Source organism: Hippoglossus stenolepis, chromosome 4 (assembly GCF_022539355.2).
Source record: "Hippoglossus stenolepis isolate QCI-W04-F060 chromosome 4, HSTE1.2, whole genome shotgun sequence".
NCBI lineage: Eukaryota > Metazoa > Chordata > Actinopteri > Pleuronectiformes > Pleuronectidae > Hippoglossus > Hippoglossus stenolepis.
Window position 1 is genome coordinate 22,244,120 of NC_061486.1, and position 15,367 is coordinate 22,259,486.

At 42.3% G+C, this 15,367-nt stretch overlaps 1 protein-coding gene across 8 annotated transcripts in view; it reads right to left on the reverse strand.

Moving 5' to 3' along the window:
* kirrel3b (kirre like nephrin family adhesion molecule 3b) overlaps positions 1–15,367 on the reverse strand; it is a 164,076-nt gene that overhangs the window by 60,440 nt on the left and 88,269 nt on the right. For all 8 annotated transcript variants that reach the window (XM_035155568.2, XM_047339718.1, XM_035155564.2 and 5 more), the window contains exons 2-3: positions 7,295–7,444; positions 2,090–2,239 (exon numbers count right to left, since the gene is read on the reverse strand). In XM_035155568.2, coding sequence (XP_035011459.1) covers positions 2,090–2,239; positions 7,295–7,444 — 300 coding nt within the window. The remainder of the gene's footprint in view (positions 1–2,089; positions 2,240–7,294; positions 7,445–15,367) is intronic.

Consider the following 15,367-nt stretch of genomic DNA (forward strand, 5'->3'; position numbering starts at 1 on the left):
TCCAAGTCGATAGACACTCTCCGTCACCACTGGCAAGTAACTGACAGCTTGGTGTTTGCAGTGACACAGGCCTTGCATATATTTCCTCCATTACCTTGTATGTACGTCAGCCTGAATTTCTACCTGGGAAGTGCATTCCGGAGTCAGCTGTGGCTCGGCAGGGGATTAAACACACACCTTCTATTCAGGCTTATTGCAAGAAATGATAAAACCCCCTCACAATCCATCCACCCCCCCAAAAAGAGGCATTCTCTTTCTCATTGCTGATTACTCATTTAAATACAGTGGGGCCAAGTACTGAACTTCCTGCTGCTGTATGTTGTTTGCAGTCCTAAGACAAGCTTTGGCAAATACATTTTTTTTTTGTTGCTTTAATTACTTTGAGTAGTCAGTGTGGGGCTTGCCAAATTACGGAAGCACAGTGCCAAAGGGATTCAAACCAAAACAAAGTATTATTTGCATCCGCTGTGTATGGAAGCTGTTTGCAGTATTAATACTAAAACCTAAAATGCCCTTACATGCCCTTTGAACACAGTTGAATTGATCAAGTCCATTGACGATGATTTTCCCTCCTCTACTTGATGCCGTGATCCAATAGCAAGGTTTCTGTGAAAAGCTCCATGTCCGAGCAGCTGAACGCCGAATAATCAGAGTGAGCACAGGGAGATGGACAGTAGCAGAAGGTAGGGCAGTGCAGTCGTAACAGACATTTTTAGCTCTCTGTAGAAGTATCCATAATTATTCACTCATATCCATTTGCAGGAGAGCTTGAAAGCCAGAGAAATGTTATGCCGCAATTTGTCTCCCCCTCTCTTTTTTTCCTCCTGCTGCCTTCTCCCCTACAAATCGTTAGTTTCACTTTTCATTAGGCTGGATCAATAAGGCGGATCAGTCGCTCATGGCGAGGATACTGCGCGGCAGACACCCCTCTCTCCCTCTCACAAGCCTTTTTTCCCCTCACCTCATTCTCTTTTACTCTGTCATTGACTCAAGTGGAGCATCTGAGGTTCGAGAGAAGAAGCAGGAAACGAGACGGGATTCTACTCTTGTTAGCCAGTAGGGCAGAAATGGCAAAGGTGAATGAAAACCCAATAAAGATAAATTATGAGCTTGCGACCACTCGAGCTTACAGTAATAATGGAAATGGAGGCTGCAAATGTTAAGGTCTGTAAATTAAAAGTCATATTGACACCGGCTGCCAAATGGAAAAAAACATTTTGATCCAAATACATGGATTAAATACACAATACCGATACATTTGCGGTGGACATTTCATCAGAAAGCTGAGAAATAAGGTGCTCTAGGATGGAAATCACAGATTTGTGAAGCACCACTTTTTGTCCGAGCCCCTCGAGCTCTGGTGCTGCTTCTGCCCAGTGCTAAGGATCAAGTCAGACTGGACAATATGGCCAAAACCTTTATCAAGATAAAAATGTTCCTATCAGTCGATATAGATAATTGTCACGATAAATGTCAGATTATTATTTCTTTTAAGTTTAAAGAAGGCCTTGCTCCTGGTTTTGGTTTTTAAGCTCTTTATGAGCAGAGATCGACAAACACTTCTGAAATCTGATGTCAATCAATTGTGCTTTATATGTCCTCACTGTGCACAATGCATAAGCAATATGTCAATATATATTGGAAATTTGCTGTATTGCTATTGATGAAATTACATTAATAATACACAATTATTGATATTGTTTATCACTCAGCCCTTAAAAAGTGTAGATTTGGGTTAAATATTTGAATATGCTGTTAGTGGGCTACTTATCCTTTTTTCCTCAAGACACCTGTACCTCCATCTCAGTGTGTTGGCAAATGAAAGCAGAATTCTGATTTCGCTACATTTTTTCCAAAGAAAGAATAGATATCGAAAACTTATGTAATATGAATAAGAAGTGTTCAAAAACACTTCAACAGTTATATTGAAGAAATAATGAGTGGGTGAGATGCAGGTGGCACATGCGGCGAAGCCATCTCCACGTGTTGCTTTGAACAACAGTTACTGGAGGTGGTTGCTGCCAGTTCATTGGTGTTGTTTGAAAAGTGTGTGTGTGTGTGTGTGTGTGTGTGTCTATTTTGGACTCACCCAGCACAGTGAGACGGGCGGGACGGGACCTCATGGCCGCCTGGACTGCCTGGCACTCAAACACAGCGTCATCCATCAGCTCGACCCGCTGGATACGCAGATGATGCTCTCCTGAAACATGGTCGCCAATCACCGTGTAACGAGGATAGCCTGCGGCGCACACACACATTTGTTTGGTTAGTTTCAATCCTGTTCATAATCACAATCCTTCTTTTTATTTGTTAAAAGCAAGATGGTAAAGTTGTCATTTAAAAGCTTTGCATACTTTCGGTAACAACAGAATCTAACAGAAACACAGTAGCCTTCTGAGTAGACGCAGTTTATTATCATGCAGTTGTAATCAGTAAACTCGTTTTAATTGGTAAAAAGCATGTGCCCATATTACATTGCACAAGCATGTTGAGTTTAATTGAGCTGCATTGAAATAGCTCATTGGTGAGTAATAGATTACTTTATAGGTGAATGTATTTTAGATTTTGATTGCTCATTTGTTCATTTCCTCACAATGCATTTTTAATACATGTTTTATAGGACACCTGGCCACGATAAGGAGCTGCTGTGGAGGATGCTACATTCTGGAGAATGATGATTTTACTGCAACCGTAAACAGGAGCAAACTCGAGTTTGAGTTGTTTCAGTGTTGCTCTGCGAAATGATTTATAGTTTAATATGCAAGAAAGCATAGCAATATCCATGAGACCTGGGCATTTTACACAAGTCAGGCGAGATATTTTTGAAAATGTCCCCTTAACTATCATCAAAATATGCATTGCGAGTGCGCTGTGAAGTGCATCTCTCCACCGGGGCGAATAAGCAAGAAGAAGAATGCGTTTGACTGGGGCTCTTTATGGGGTATTTCTCATGCGTTTGGATTTGTTCGTCTCAGATTATCCCTTTTCTCTTTCTCTCACTCCATCTTTCTAATTATTGGGGATCCAGTACAGTGGAGTGAAATGAGAATGTCTGCTGGTCAAAAATTACACTCCAAAAAAAAACCACTATGAATTTCCAGACAATAATTGCATTTCCCTCCAGTGGTCTTTAAGTGATGGATCAATGAGGAAACTGGTGGAGAGGATTGGAGGATTTTTTACAGCAGAACAAGGCCAGCCTCGCTCTAACTTTGTGCTTTGGAAAAAAATAAAACTTCATTCTTTAGACTCACACACTTGTCATTTCCTCCCCAAAAAAATAGTCCATCAGTACCCATCCAACCGTTGTGTCAATGCCAACAAACGTTGGAGAGTAGAATATTGATTTCTCAGTAACAGCTAGCCAATGACTCATGTTCACTTCAGAGAGCTCCAAACACTCCAGTCTTTCACTGTAAAGATTTTACAGGCTGGTTATATGTTTTAGTGCTCAAAACAAACTGGGCAGCCGTATAACAGCTTTCAACTCCTTGAATATGTCTATGGCAAAAAAAAACCCACTATGCTCACAGTCCAATTACAGACTGTTGCTTCATTGAACCCAGTTGCCTTTAATAGAGCATGAAGTGGGCTCATTTTATGCTGGTGGGGTGAGTAACAGCCGATTAAGCCACTCTCTGCATTTCATCCACCTACTTGTGGGTCTATATGGTGGGAGGACAAAGGACTAAACCTAATTATTACACCTGAGGAGAAGACATGGCGAGGGAGCCTAAATAAGCAGTGAGCTAACTAAAAGATGACACGTAGGCTGCACCAGTGCATTGTGGGGAAACAATGAGGTTTATATCTAAAAAAAACGAAACGTCTCCTTTCTCTGAATCCCCTCGCTATGATGTGTCACACACATGAGCTATGGCAGGGCTCCGATGAAACAGGTTGTAGATGTAACAGGGTTAATAGGGAGCTGGTCACAACTAAAAGCTTCCATTATTAATATTAATAACCATTGAGTCAAGAAGTGCTTTCCATGTGTTCATGCTCAGAAATAGTGCCTAAAATAGAGGAAGCACCATTATGCCCACAAGGTCACCAGGAGAACCATTTTGCTTCAATTTTATGTTCATTGATGAGATTCAGAGCAATAATGCCATTGCGGATCACAAGGGTAATGATCATTGCACGTTCTGAGTGATGTGACCTTGATTTGACTCCACCTAGCGAGTCTTTAAAATACCTATGCCCGGAAACAGAGTTGAATTCATGTGCACGTTCATTTTTTTTGCTTGTCTTAATTGTAGCAAGGTATAAACTATGCAGATTTCTGTTACACAAACAGATGATCTGGCCAATTACCTCATCTGTGCCTCTGGCAGTCTAAGAATAATTTTGCTGTATGAGGACATGGCTCTGTTCCAGTTTCATCTCCGTGCATTAGCCGGATCCAAAAAGGAAGTCGTCTGCATTAGTGGTGGGTAGTAAGTGATAAGAATGTTATGATCTCATTTCCAGAGAACGTAAACATACTGTAATATGTTTCTGCCACCTTATGAGCACCTTGATGATGTTTTTTGTCGATATGCCTGAAATGATGCTGGGACACATTAAGACTGATCGCCTGTGCACATTTGATATGTGCCTACACAGGGCCATTGATCATAGATCTCAGCGACTTTCAAAGACAAAATATGTTACCCATAGCAAACAATGTAAAATAGGCCCATTAAGGAGTAATGAATCCATCAGGAGGCAATGGATTCTTGAGGTCTCAGTCTTGAGGATGGATCAATGGCGTGTGTGTGTGTGTGTGTGTGTGTGTGTGTGTGTGTGTGTGTGTGTGTGTGTGTGTGTGTGTGTGTGTGTGTGTGTGTGTGTGTGTGTGTGTGTGTGTGTGTGTGTGTGTGTGTCAGTTAAGACACTTGAGGCGTGGCCTAGTGATTTATAGCATTCCCCATAAAAACATGTTTCACACAGTGTAACCACCAGGGGATAGAGACAGGTTAGCTGCAGCTGTGAGCAGGTGACCGGTGCTCAATCTGCTCACATGAGATGAGACTGACAACGTTTAATTGTCAGCTTCTATCCTCAAGAGCCCCTTCTCCGACATCCTATGTGGCATAATGTACACAAACACGTCTTCCTCCATTTTAGCGTGCATGCACCAGGAGAATTCACTTATGGCTGCTCTGTCTATTGTCGCCATCATCACGCCTGGCAGATAACATTCTTTGTCATGCATATGCATGGCATTGATTGGTATGTTCCGAGCTGCTGTGGGCCCACTTCACTTTTCTTTAATTAGAGTGGAAAAGCGCCACACAAAAGGGAGTGAATGGGGAAATTCAGGGACAGATAGGAATCATTGGCTTTTGTGCTGTGATTTCTTGCACTGAATGGTAAAAGTGTTCTCTCGGTTTAATCACTGCTCCCGTGAATGGAAACAGGTCCCAGGCGGAGCATGCCGTTGCCGACGCAAGCTTCTTTCTATGAATAGCCGAGCAGACCTATATTATTGAAATGCTCCATGCAACATTTGATTCGTTGCACTTTTTATGTATACAGTTGCCACTTTCCTGTCATTGTGTACATCTTACCGTGGATGCACCTTCACTCTTTTTACTACTGCGTGCACTGCTTGTTTATGTAGGCAGGGGTGATAAAAAGGACAGCTGTGGAGCACTTTTATTTTGAAAAAGTGTCATCCGTCTCAATAGAAGGCACTCAGCCGCTGTCCGTATCATGCTGTTGATTTTAGCAACCTATCTTCTCCAAGCAGGCAGCTATTCCTTCTCATAGAACCCCTGTGGGGTTTTCTAAACAATTTAAGAGAGAAAGATCACTTTGACTCCATATCTCGGGCCTGGTTGTGGAGAAATGCAATGTCAGGACTATACTGCATTCTGTCCATTACTATTAAACTATTCACATACGTGCTATAAAAGGTTGATCTACCGTAGTTTCCTTTGAGTGGTGTGATCCAACCTCCTCTCTTTTCTCTGCATCCTTTCCTCCGACTTTGCCCGTAGTTGAAATGAGATTTCTTTGTCTTGTCTTGTTAAATTAATAAAATACAAGAGGATAAAACAAAGTCTGCATCTGCAGTTTCACTCTGACCCGAAATAAAATGGTGCTCCCTCCTCCACCCTCTCATTCTCTGTCTCTTGCAACCAGTAAGTATTCTCCTCCCTGTCTGCCCCCTTTTATTCCAAAGGAGACTCGGAGACTGCAGGACCATTGTTTACTGCAACCTCTCAGCCTCCCTAGGGCCAGATAAGGACGTGAAAAGGGAATAGGATGGCTTTACTGGGGCTCTGTCAGCCACTGAGGTTTAATTACAGACCGCATCAGTGACAGGGAAGCCCTCTAAGAGTGTTTGGTAAAGGTCAGAGGGTAGAAGACCCTCAATCTCTTGTGGAATACATATTTAATCATTCCTGATCATCAGAGACTTTTGTGTTTAAAAAGACGGCTGCAGTTGGATATTGGGTCGTTGTGCGGTGAATTGCAATTACACAAGACTCCTTGATGGTCACAGACTGAAAGGTGTTTGAGGTAAATTAAAAAGCTCTAAAACAAAGGCTGTGCACCTGCAGAGTAATGCATCCTGTTGGGTGGTGTGTCGAGATTCAAATTAGTCTGTTTTGGAAGAATTTTAATGATCATTTCAATAAATGATGTGGGTATACATTACTTTTATGGATTTCTCTATTCAATATAGCCCAGTGCTTAAAAAGGTTGTAAATGTTTATGTTGGGGAGTGATGTGTATCCTTGAAATTCATCAAGGTCAGGAATGTGCATAAAGCCTCGATTGGTGGAACAACAGGCTCCTAAACGACAGCGCAGTGATCACTTTTACTCCAAATTAAACAATTGAAGCGGTTACACATGAGGTGCAGTGTCATTAGAGGAAGCCGGCTACTCTTCAAAGAGCTATTTTGCAGCCTGAAGCACCAGAAAGACCACTGCCACCACTGATTTCACATTTTCATTCGGATTTTTGTGCCTCCGTGCCAAACACACTATAAGGGATTTTTGGTCTGCATCAAACACAAAGACAGAAATGACTTTTTGATTCTGGTGTCGTGTGATGTAATTACAACACTTGTAATGTAACACTCCGATTGTAGCACACCATTATGAGGCCTCTTTTATCTGGCTATGGAGTGATGTGTTTGGCAAAGGGTCAGATGTTGACATGAACAAGCTTTGGATGAGAAAGATCCGCCATTTGATTATGACAGTTACTGTGCATTACCCGGTGTAATTAATGGAGGGGAATTGAGAGAGATAGAGAAATGCAGGGTGACAGGGGGATAAATGCTGCGTCTTACCAGCGAGGTCTCTGCCAACTCCCAGCGCAAGGCCATCTTTGATCCACAGGACTACGCCATGGTAACCAGGGATTGTGCACGGTAACGTGACAGGCTGGCCTGCCACCACCACCAGGTCCTGTGGCTGCTGGGAAAACGTGGCCTCTGCCCCTGGAGAACAAAACAAGAAGCAAAGGGTTAGATCTAACTAAAAATCATGAAAAAAAACGTTTTATATAATCAGTAATAGGATTTGCAAAAAAGTCTTAACATCTGCCAATTTCCACCAGTTTCATGCAAAACCCTTGTTAAACTCACGTCGAAAGAACCCTATGGGGTGATAACATGTGTGGGCTATTCTTAGACTCGTCAAGATACAGAAACAAGCCACTGTACACGTGTCAGAGGTGTCAGCGCGGCACCAGGACCGAAGCGCACGCTAAGAGACCGGCGTCACGACTCAGCTTGGTTCATTAACGAGGGATGTCACTGTATAGATGGGCTGGGCCCGTGCACACCGCGGCACATAACGCAATCTTATCTGCCAACACTGCTCTAGTGGCATACATTAGCTCAAGTTCACACCCATGTATTCCAACTGTGCAACCGCTATTAGCTGCACTCCTCTCCGGCATGCTCAGGCAGAAAGTGGTCTGCAGTGAACTCCATTAGAGGCAGAGGGTGTGTTAATGGGGGGTCAGTTTTGTGGATCAGAGTGGAGGGTACAGAGTGGTGCTGATGTGAGGTTAGAAACATGGCAGGCTGCCTGTCAACTAAAGCCCCAACACACACACATTCATACAGACAGCCTGATTTACAAGCACACATTGCAGCAAGGGTTTAAAAGTATCTTTTTCCGTCTTTTACATTTTATTGAGACAGTTCCTGAGTTTGTGTCTCCCTTCTGTGGGACTCATAAAGGATCGTCTTATCTTGTCCTCCACAATAATGTCCCATACCTTTGCCAAAGCCCAACAGTCCCCTATAAAATCACATTTAAATTCACTAGATCTGGATTTCTATCACCTCTGCCAAGGAGGATTACACAAAAACAACTCCACAGATTTCCATGAAACTTGATGGAAGATATGGCATGGGTCAGAGAAGTGTCTTAATATTGTGAGATAGACCTTTTTTGTTTGTTTGTTTGTTTTTATCCCAGGGAATATTTTGTGGATCTTGATGAAAATTATGTGTGAAATTTGATTTAGCTTGATTGAATTTAAGGGGACCTTATATGCTCCACTGAGCAATCTGCAACAAATTGCACACATACTCATACAAATGTGTTCCCTGAACATGCCTGATTAAAAAAAAAACGGCCTATCTCGCAATGTTTAAGAAAGTGAGAAAATAATCATGGACCTGCCACCACTCTGAATCAACCTTCCAGCAAGTTTCGGGATGATAAGTCCAGTAGTTTTGCGTAACCTTGCTAACTAACATACAAAGAAACGATTGTAGACAAAACCATAACCTCCTGGGCTAAGGCAACAATGAAATATCCTTCCTTCTAATTGTAATGTGTAGTAGTACAAACATGTGCACATAGAAACAGAAGCATGATACTGTTATGCTGAATTAGCCTCACACATGTTTTCTAGCCTAATTATTAAAAAAATGATTGGATAATATGTAGTGAATTACAATATGCAGGACAAAGACAGCAGGTAAGTGCACTTTTATTTTACATCTTTGTATCAAATTGCAGTTATCTACTGCAGTTCCCTGGATACTTCATTTTTATATTCACAGGAAATTCCTTATCCTTATGTAGACAAGGACACTGATTAGCTTTGTTGTATGATTTCAAACTACATTGGAGGATAGACTGTTGTCATACAATAAACTGATTTTAGTTTAAGTAGAAAATGCCGTTACAATCTCGTCCAGTCACTTTTCTGCTTTGAACTGAGTTTCTTATGATGGGAAGCTGGTTTAAGAAGTTTTCAAATTGATTCATGATTGTCATATTCTCCTCCCTGTGTCACACTAGCTACACACACACACACACACACACACACATACACAATCCTGTACACCGCCTCATTTTAATGTACATCTATTACTAAAGCAACTTGGGGAGCACTTCAAAGCATTTACTGCACTGAGCTTTTCAGACTCAACAGCTTCTCCCTGGCCAACCAGGCCCTTTGTAAAGGTGCATGTGTATTGTGGCTGATGCTGCCGTGGTGATACTTTATCTCACCATATGTATTGCCCTTCAAAGCTAGACAGCTTTGTTCAGCCCTGACTGTGCTCCCACGTGAGGAGCTTATCTCAGCCGCACTGTGCTGTACCCAGTCAGCACGCAGAGGAAGCACACTAACGTATGGACAGCTACTCAACGGATCCCCTAGCATGTTTTGGAGAAGACACTGAAACTGTTTGGGACTCTTGTATTTGCTCAGTCATGACTGATATTATCACACAGTTCAGTCTGTGCTGAAATTGATTTAACAATAGAGAGATCTCTGTGTTGGCAGAATGAATGGTTGCATACTCCCTAGATCCCGCCTGTGTCCTCACTCCTGTCCTCCTTTTCTAGCCTCATGTGTAATTTAGTGAAAAAAAGATTCGGTGTCAGATGATGGAGAGCAGAGCCTGGTGTTAGCACAATAGATCCAGTCATTTCAAATGTACTCAACACCCTGAACTCCATAATCTATATCTCGTGTTCTATTAAATGTGCATGTACGCATGCGGCCTCTTAAATGTTGTTCATGTTAGTGGATGTGAGTCTCTCCCTGTTAACCTCTGACCGTCCCCACATTTGTAACGTGTGATGCCTAAAGCTCTGATCGGGAGTGACGCGCTAATTTTCAATGGTACATTAGTTATCAAGAGGAGACTCTCCGTTCAAGTTAGCATGTTCTCCCTGTGTCTCCGGTTTTCTCCATGTTTGGGGTTAGGTTAACTGGAAAATCTAAATTGTCCATGGGTGTGAACGTGAGTGTGAATGGTTTTAAATAGTGTGTTGGTCCTGGGATACACTGGTGACCTGTCAAGGGTCTACCTCGCATCTTGCAAATGTCAGCTTGCGACCCTAAAAGGATAAGCAGCATATGTAATGGAAAGAGTATTACTACTATCAATCTCTGAGCCCATCAGCTATCGTCTGATGGCAAATTCGCCACATGGCAGTGGATATCTGGGCCAACTAGAGTCGAGTTGTAGGTGTTTTAGGGGTGCAGACGATATTTTGGCTAATCTCTGTTCACATTTCGATGCATTTCAGTCAATGTGTTCTGCCCTCCGCACAGACTGTTGACCTGTAGGCAACCAAAGCCTGCTCAAACTTCTGCCTCGCCTATACATTCGGCTTATTCACATGCTGAGTCTATTATATTATTACTACTAAACACATGGGTCACCTGAGCCACCAGGTTAATTGCTGAACATGATAACTAGCTGCTAGCCACCCCCCTGCCCACTGCTGCCTGAATTCCAATAATAACCAACCAAAGCGTCTCACACACTGAGAAGAGCACCAACCTGTGGATAAGACACAACAGATCTATTTTACGAGTCCGCACCGCAACTAGCGAGAATTTTTGTCTATCCTTTTACACTGGGTGAATATATTCAGTTGTGCTTCAGGTTGTATGTTTAGGTGTTGTTTCACTGAGCTTCACAACACCCATATATGGCCTGTGTAGACAGCAACTTGCTGAGAATATTCGAAGGAAGGGGGAGGTGTGGCAAGAGGTGACCGATGAGAGCATTTGTTTTGGTGACAGTGAATATAACCTTAAACTGACACCAGGTCGCACTTGTCACTTGAGCGGCTAAAACGTGACCTCCTTCATTCAATTTAAAGCCTGGCTAAGTCTTCACGAGACACAGCGGTGGAGAAATGGAGGTGATGTGTTTGGGAGGCCTGGGGCTTACATCAAGGTGGCTCCACACGGAATAAATCTCTGTCACATCTGTCAGAGTCATCCTTCACTGGGCATCTCCGTGTTGGCAAAAAAAAGTGCCCCTCCCTAATCTACCTCATCTTTATTTTCTGCCAGGCATGACACGCAACGGAGCGAAGACAACTCCCGTCCCTTCACTTATTCATGAAAAATATTTTCACAACCAAAATGCTCAATTAAGAATCAAGCGCATCATTTTGCAGACTTCATCACTGGCAGTAATAGGAGGGGGAGTAGGGGTGGAGGTGCCCGCAGAGCTGAACAGCCACGTTAACAACGCTTTATTAAGCATCCTAATGGGGTTTACTCAAGAGCCTGGTTCAAATAAATGAATAAATAAATAATAAAATGGGAAAACTAGACATGAATGTTTGCTGTAAGACAAATGGGCTTCGACTTCAGGGGGACTTCAGGTTCTGTAAATGTTTGGGCACACAGATCAGAATCGAAATCGCTAGAGACAACAGACCGTCCCTTGGGTTTTCTCACTCAGCATCAGGCAAACCTGAGATATGAATAGTTTTCACATACTGTATGGGAAGATTCATAATATAATTTTGTTTCACTGCAGCTCTTTGGATTTGTTAAATCGAACACTATATGCTGTTGTGCAAATCTTTCAGAAGAGCTTATCCACCTTTTGTTTACTACAACCAGCCACATTTACTTAAAGACACACTGCCGATTATGACAACGCACGTACTGTATCGTCAAGGATTATGAGGAATTCTTCAAACATATCACAACAGAATGTTTCATACAGAGATGGCACCATATTGCTGTAACAAGCCACCATATTGCTGGTGTGTGTGGTTATAGCATGCCAGGGCTCCAGAGTTAGAGGCCTGGCATGTAACACAACAGGCTCACATCCTGTTCCACCATGCCAACGTTACCTGTTATCTAGACTTAGGCCATTTTCAAACCTGAATGTCCGAACCATGATCCCAACCAAGGCTCACGTCTTTGTGACATTATTTACATTCAATCCCGTTAGTTTTAGTTTCGATTGTAATTTAGGGAGTGGACTGAAGACTTGTGTGACAAACATACATCCTGTCACCATGGCCTGTACGTAGGCTGTGTCTTGCTATACTTGAACCTATACTTGACATTGATTGGTTCATAGACAGGCGTGCATTTGATGTCGGCGTGTGTTGTGAATTCGGCGCTTGTATTCAATAATGTTTTTCTCCATAAAGTGCAGAAAAAAAAAAGCAGTTTTCCATTTGAGTGGACAACATTTTGTTGCCACCGTGATGTTGTGACACTGTGAACCCCAATTCTGTGTTCGCCTAGGTCCGACATTCACGCCTTGAATAGGCCGTGTATCTGTTTGCATAAGATTATAAGGTACAGTCTATACCCACAATGGGTATGTCTGGCTGTGCAATCACCATATACAAAATCTGTCAACATTCAGCTTGTTAGAAGGAAAGATCTCAATGCTCAATGCTAGTAATTACATTTATATTAAAAAAAAGCATGAGATGTTTTCAGCATTTTTATATCTCTATGGATTTATTTACTTTCATATATTTAAGTAATAGAATCCCATTGCAAATGCATACTTTTAGAGAGGAAAGGAACAGGATGAATAACAAGGCTTCAAATATTTGACATAGTATTTATTATCATGGGACTGCTGTGGGTGGTTCCTAGTATTCTCTGTAATATCGGGGAATTCAGAGGCTGGAATTCAAATTTCTCTCACCTGCTTTCACCGAGGTTTAACACAAATTGTTACTTGGAATGATGAGGTATTCCTCGGAGCAGCTCGGCTTTTGTAACACGGGCAACCTCATTAATATCAAAATGTAATCCCTCAGATGCAGCTGGCAATGTTGCAACAATAGTTACCAATAATGAATATTTCATAAAGCTCCATCAAGCCCATTAGAGGAGCCATGTATTACTATCAATCTGTCTTCCTCATCTGAATGTTCAAATCCTTTATGCCTGCCTGTCCACTTGTAAAACAAACAGTGTATATGGACTGATAATGTCCATGGCCACTCGCTGGATGTGTTTGACTATGTCTAGATTGATGCTGGATTTGATTGAATGCCGTGTGTTTACGGAGGTGAAGCCAAAGATCTTCGATAAGGACTGGCCAGTTGTTTCAAATGGTCGGGCGGGGAGGAAAGCAGGTAGTTAAAGCCTGTGCACAGAGCCGTATTCATAATGTGGACTGGCACTTTGCATCCCCTAATGTTGTCATTTCACTTCAGATAATTTGTTTACCATTGGACGGATGCGGCATTTCCACACACTTCAGCACTATTTTCCCCTCAGTGCTAACTGCCCCCAATTTCACCGCTCTTTGCCAATCAGGGCCTGGAAATTACCGTTACCGACACACATCCAGCCCACTTCAGAGAAATAATCAGCATTCTGTCTGTGCGGCATGTGGCCACACAGCACCAAAGCTTAGCCCGGGATCATTATCAAAAACTATTACCCCTCTGTCCTGGCCATTTTACACTAGCAATTTAGAAGCACAGGAGGGCTTCGGAATATGGAGGAGTTAGGGGGGTGTTTGTTGAGGTTTGGTTGGCCACAGTATCTAATTTTTTTAGGACATTGCTGCAGGTAGTTTTCAGTGGCACGGAAGTGGAAGCATTGGAGAGAGAAACCGGGGGAGGCTGATGAGTGGGAGAGGTTTATTTTGTATCTGCGTCTAATCCACTGGTAGCGCTGCCAAAGGTGACAGGTGGTACACATTTTTGATAAAAGAGTGAATTTAGATACTTAATCAAGTTATCCTTACATATCCTATTGAAATGACTTCCAGGAAATAAGTAAAATGAAAAATATCATGCACTCACCCTGCAGGGGCCCGTACTCGTCCATTTTTTAAAAACACATTGCAGGGATGAAGAAGTACATCGTCTCAGCACATGGCGAGACTTCTTTTTTTTTTCTATCCGTCTCAAGGCTAGACCGAACACTTATAAAGGTACCTCGGTGGTGTGTTCTGGCCTGTAGTCTGGCAAAAAACAAAAATCGGACGTATGGTTTGTTTTATCTAAATCTTCTCGTCTGCCTTTAGTGACTCACAATTCTCAACATACCCCCATCCTTGACCAGCTCTCCCACTCCTTTGACTCACCATACTTGTCCTTTGTCAAGAGTCGCTGATTAGTCAGGAGTCCACAACTCCAGCATGCATCCTGTCATTTTCACCGTAGGTCTAATCTCCGTGATTTGTGTGCTTTAATTAACCGCCGCATCACATTAATTTGACACTGTCAGTGAAGCATGCTGCTGTGCGATTCATCAATCTCTTTAGAGAAGTGACTTCCACCTCGCCTGCGGTTGTGGGACTCTCAGTAATGTTGAAAGCTACTTTCAGATTGATGATATAATAACAATGATAATTTTCCCACATCTCACAGGTGTGAAGGAGCATCACTGCAAACAGGACAGGAGAACAGCGGATCCAAGTCATAACCACTGAAAGTCCTGCTTCACACAAATGTCTTGTATCGCAACTCATGCATATTACAAATACGGGTTTACCACATAATTCACGCAATAGTTCTGATGAGCTATGACTGACACAATAACCTGGCATCTTTTTTATAACACATCTTTATGTACACAATAAATATAGATATATGGGGAACTGAACCAGTGCACTAAACACACACACACACACACACACACACACACACAAACAAGGTACAAGACAGACTATGTCACAGCACACTAATCTCAGAATTAAATCTGGGGCCATGCAGGCACCTAATCTGCAGAGAAAAGTGACTGACAATGAGAAGCTAAGCTCACTTTACTGAAATACATTATAAACTCCAAACTCCATGCATGCAGTAACAAAAGAGGGAGGTCTACACCCACTGTCAATGCACAGGAGAGGCTTTAAATACAATATCTACTTAGAAACTCAAGTCATTCTGGCAGAAATTGCCTTCAGTGTGTCCTGAAAAGTGAAAATGACATGAGGCAGTGAAAGAAAACCGAATGACAAGGCCACAGATTGTTGCCATAGTATTTATAGAATTGGTACCTGGTGTTCACCACAATAATGGGATTTCAGATGGAGGAATTCCAACTTCTCTACCCTGCTTTCACCAAGGTTTAACACAAATTGCGCCATTGAAGGAGAATTGAAGGTGTTTGTTTAGGCTACTTCATACCAAATCCAGAAATC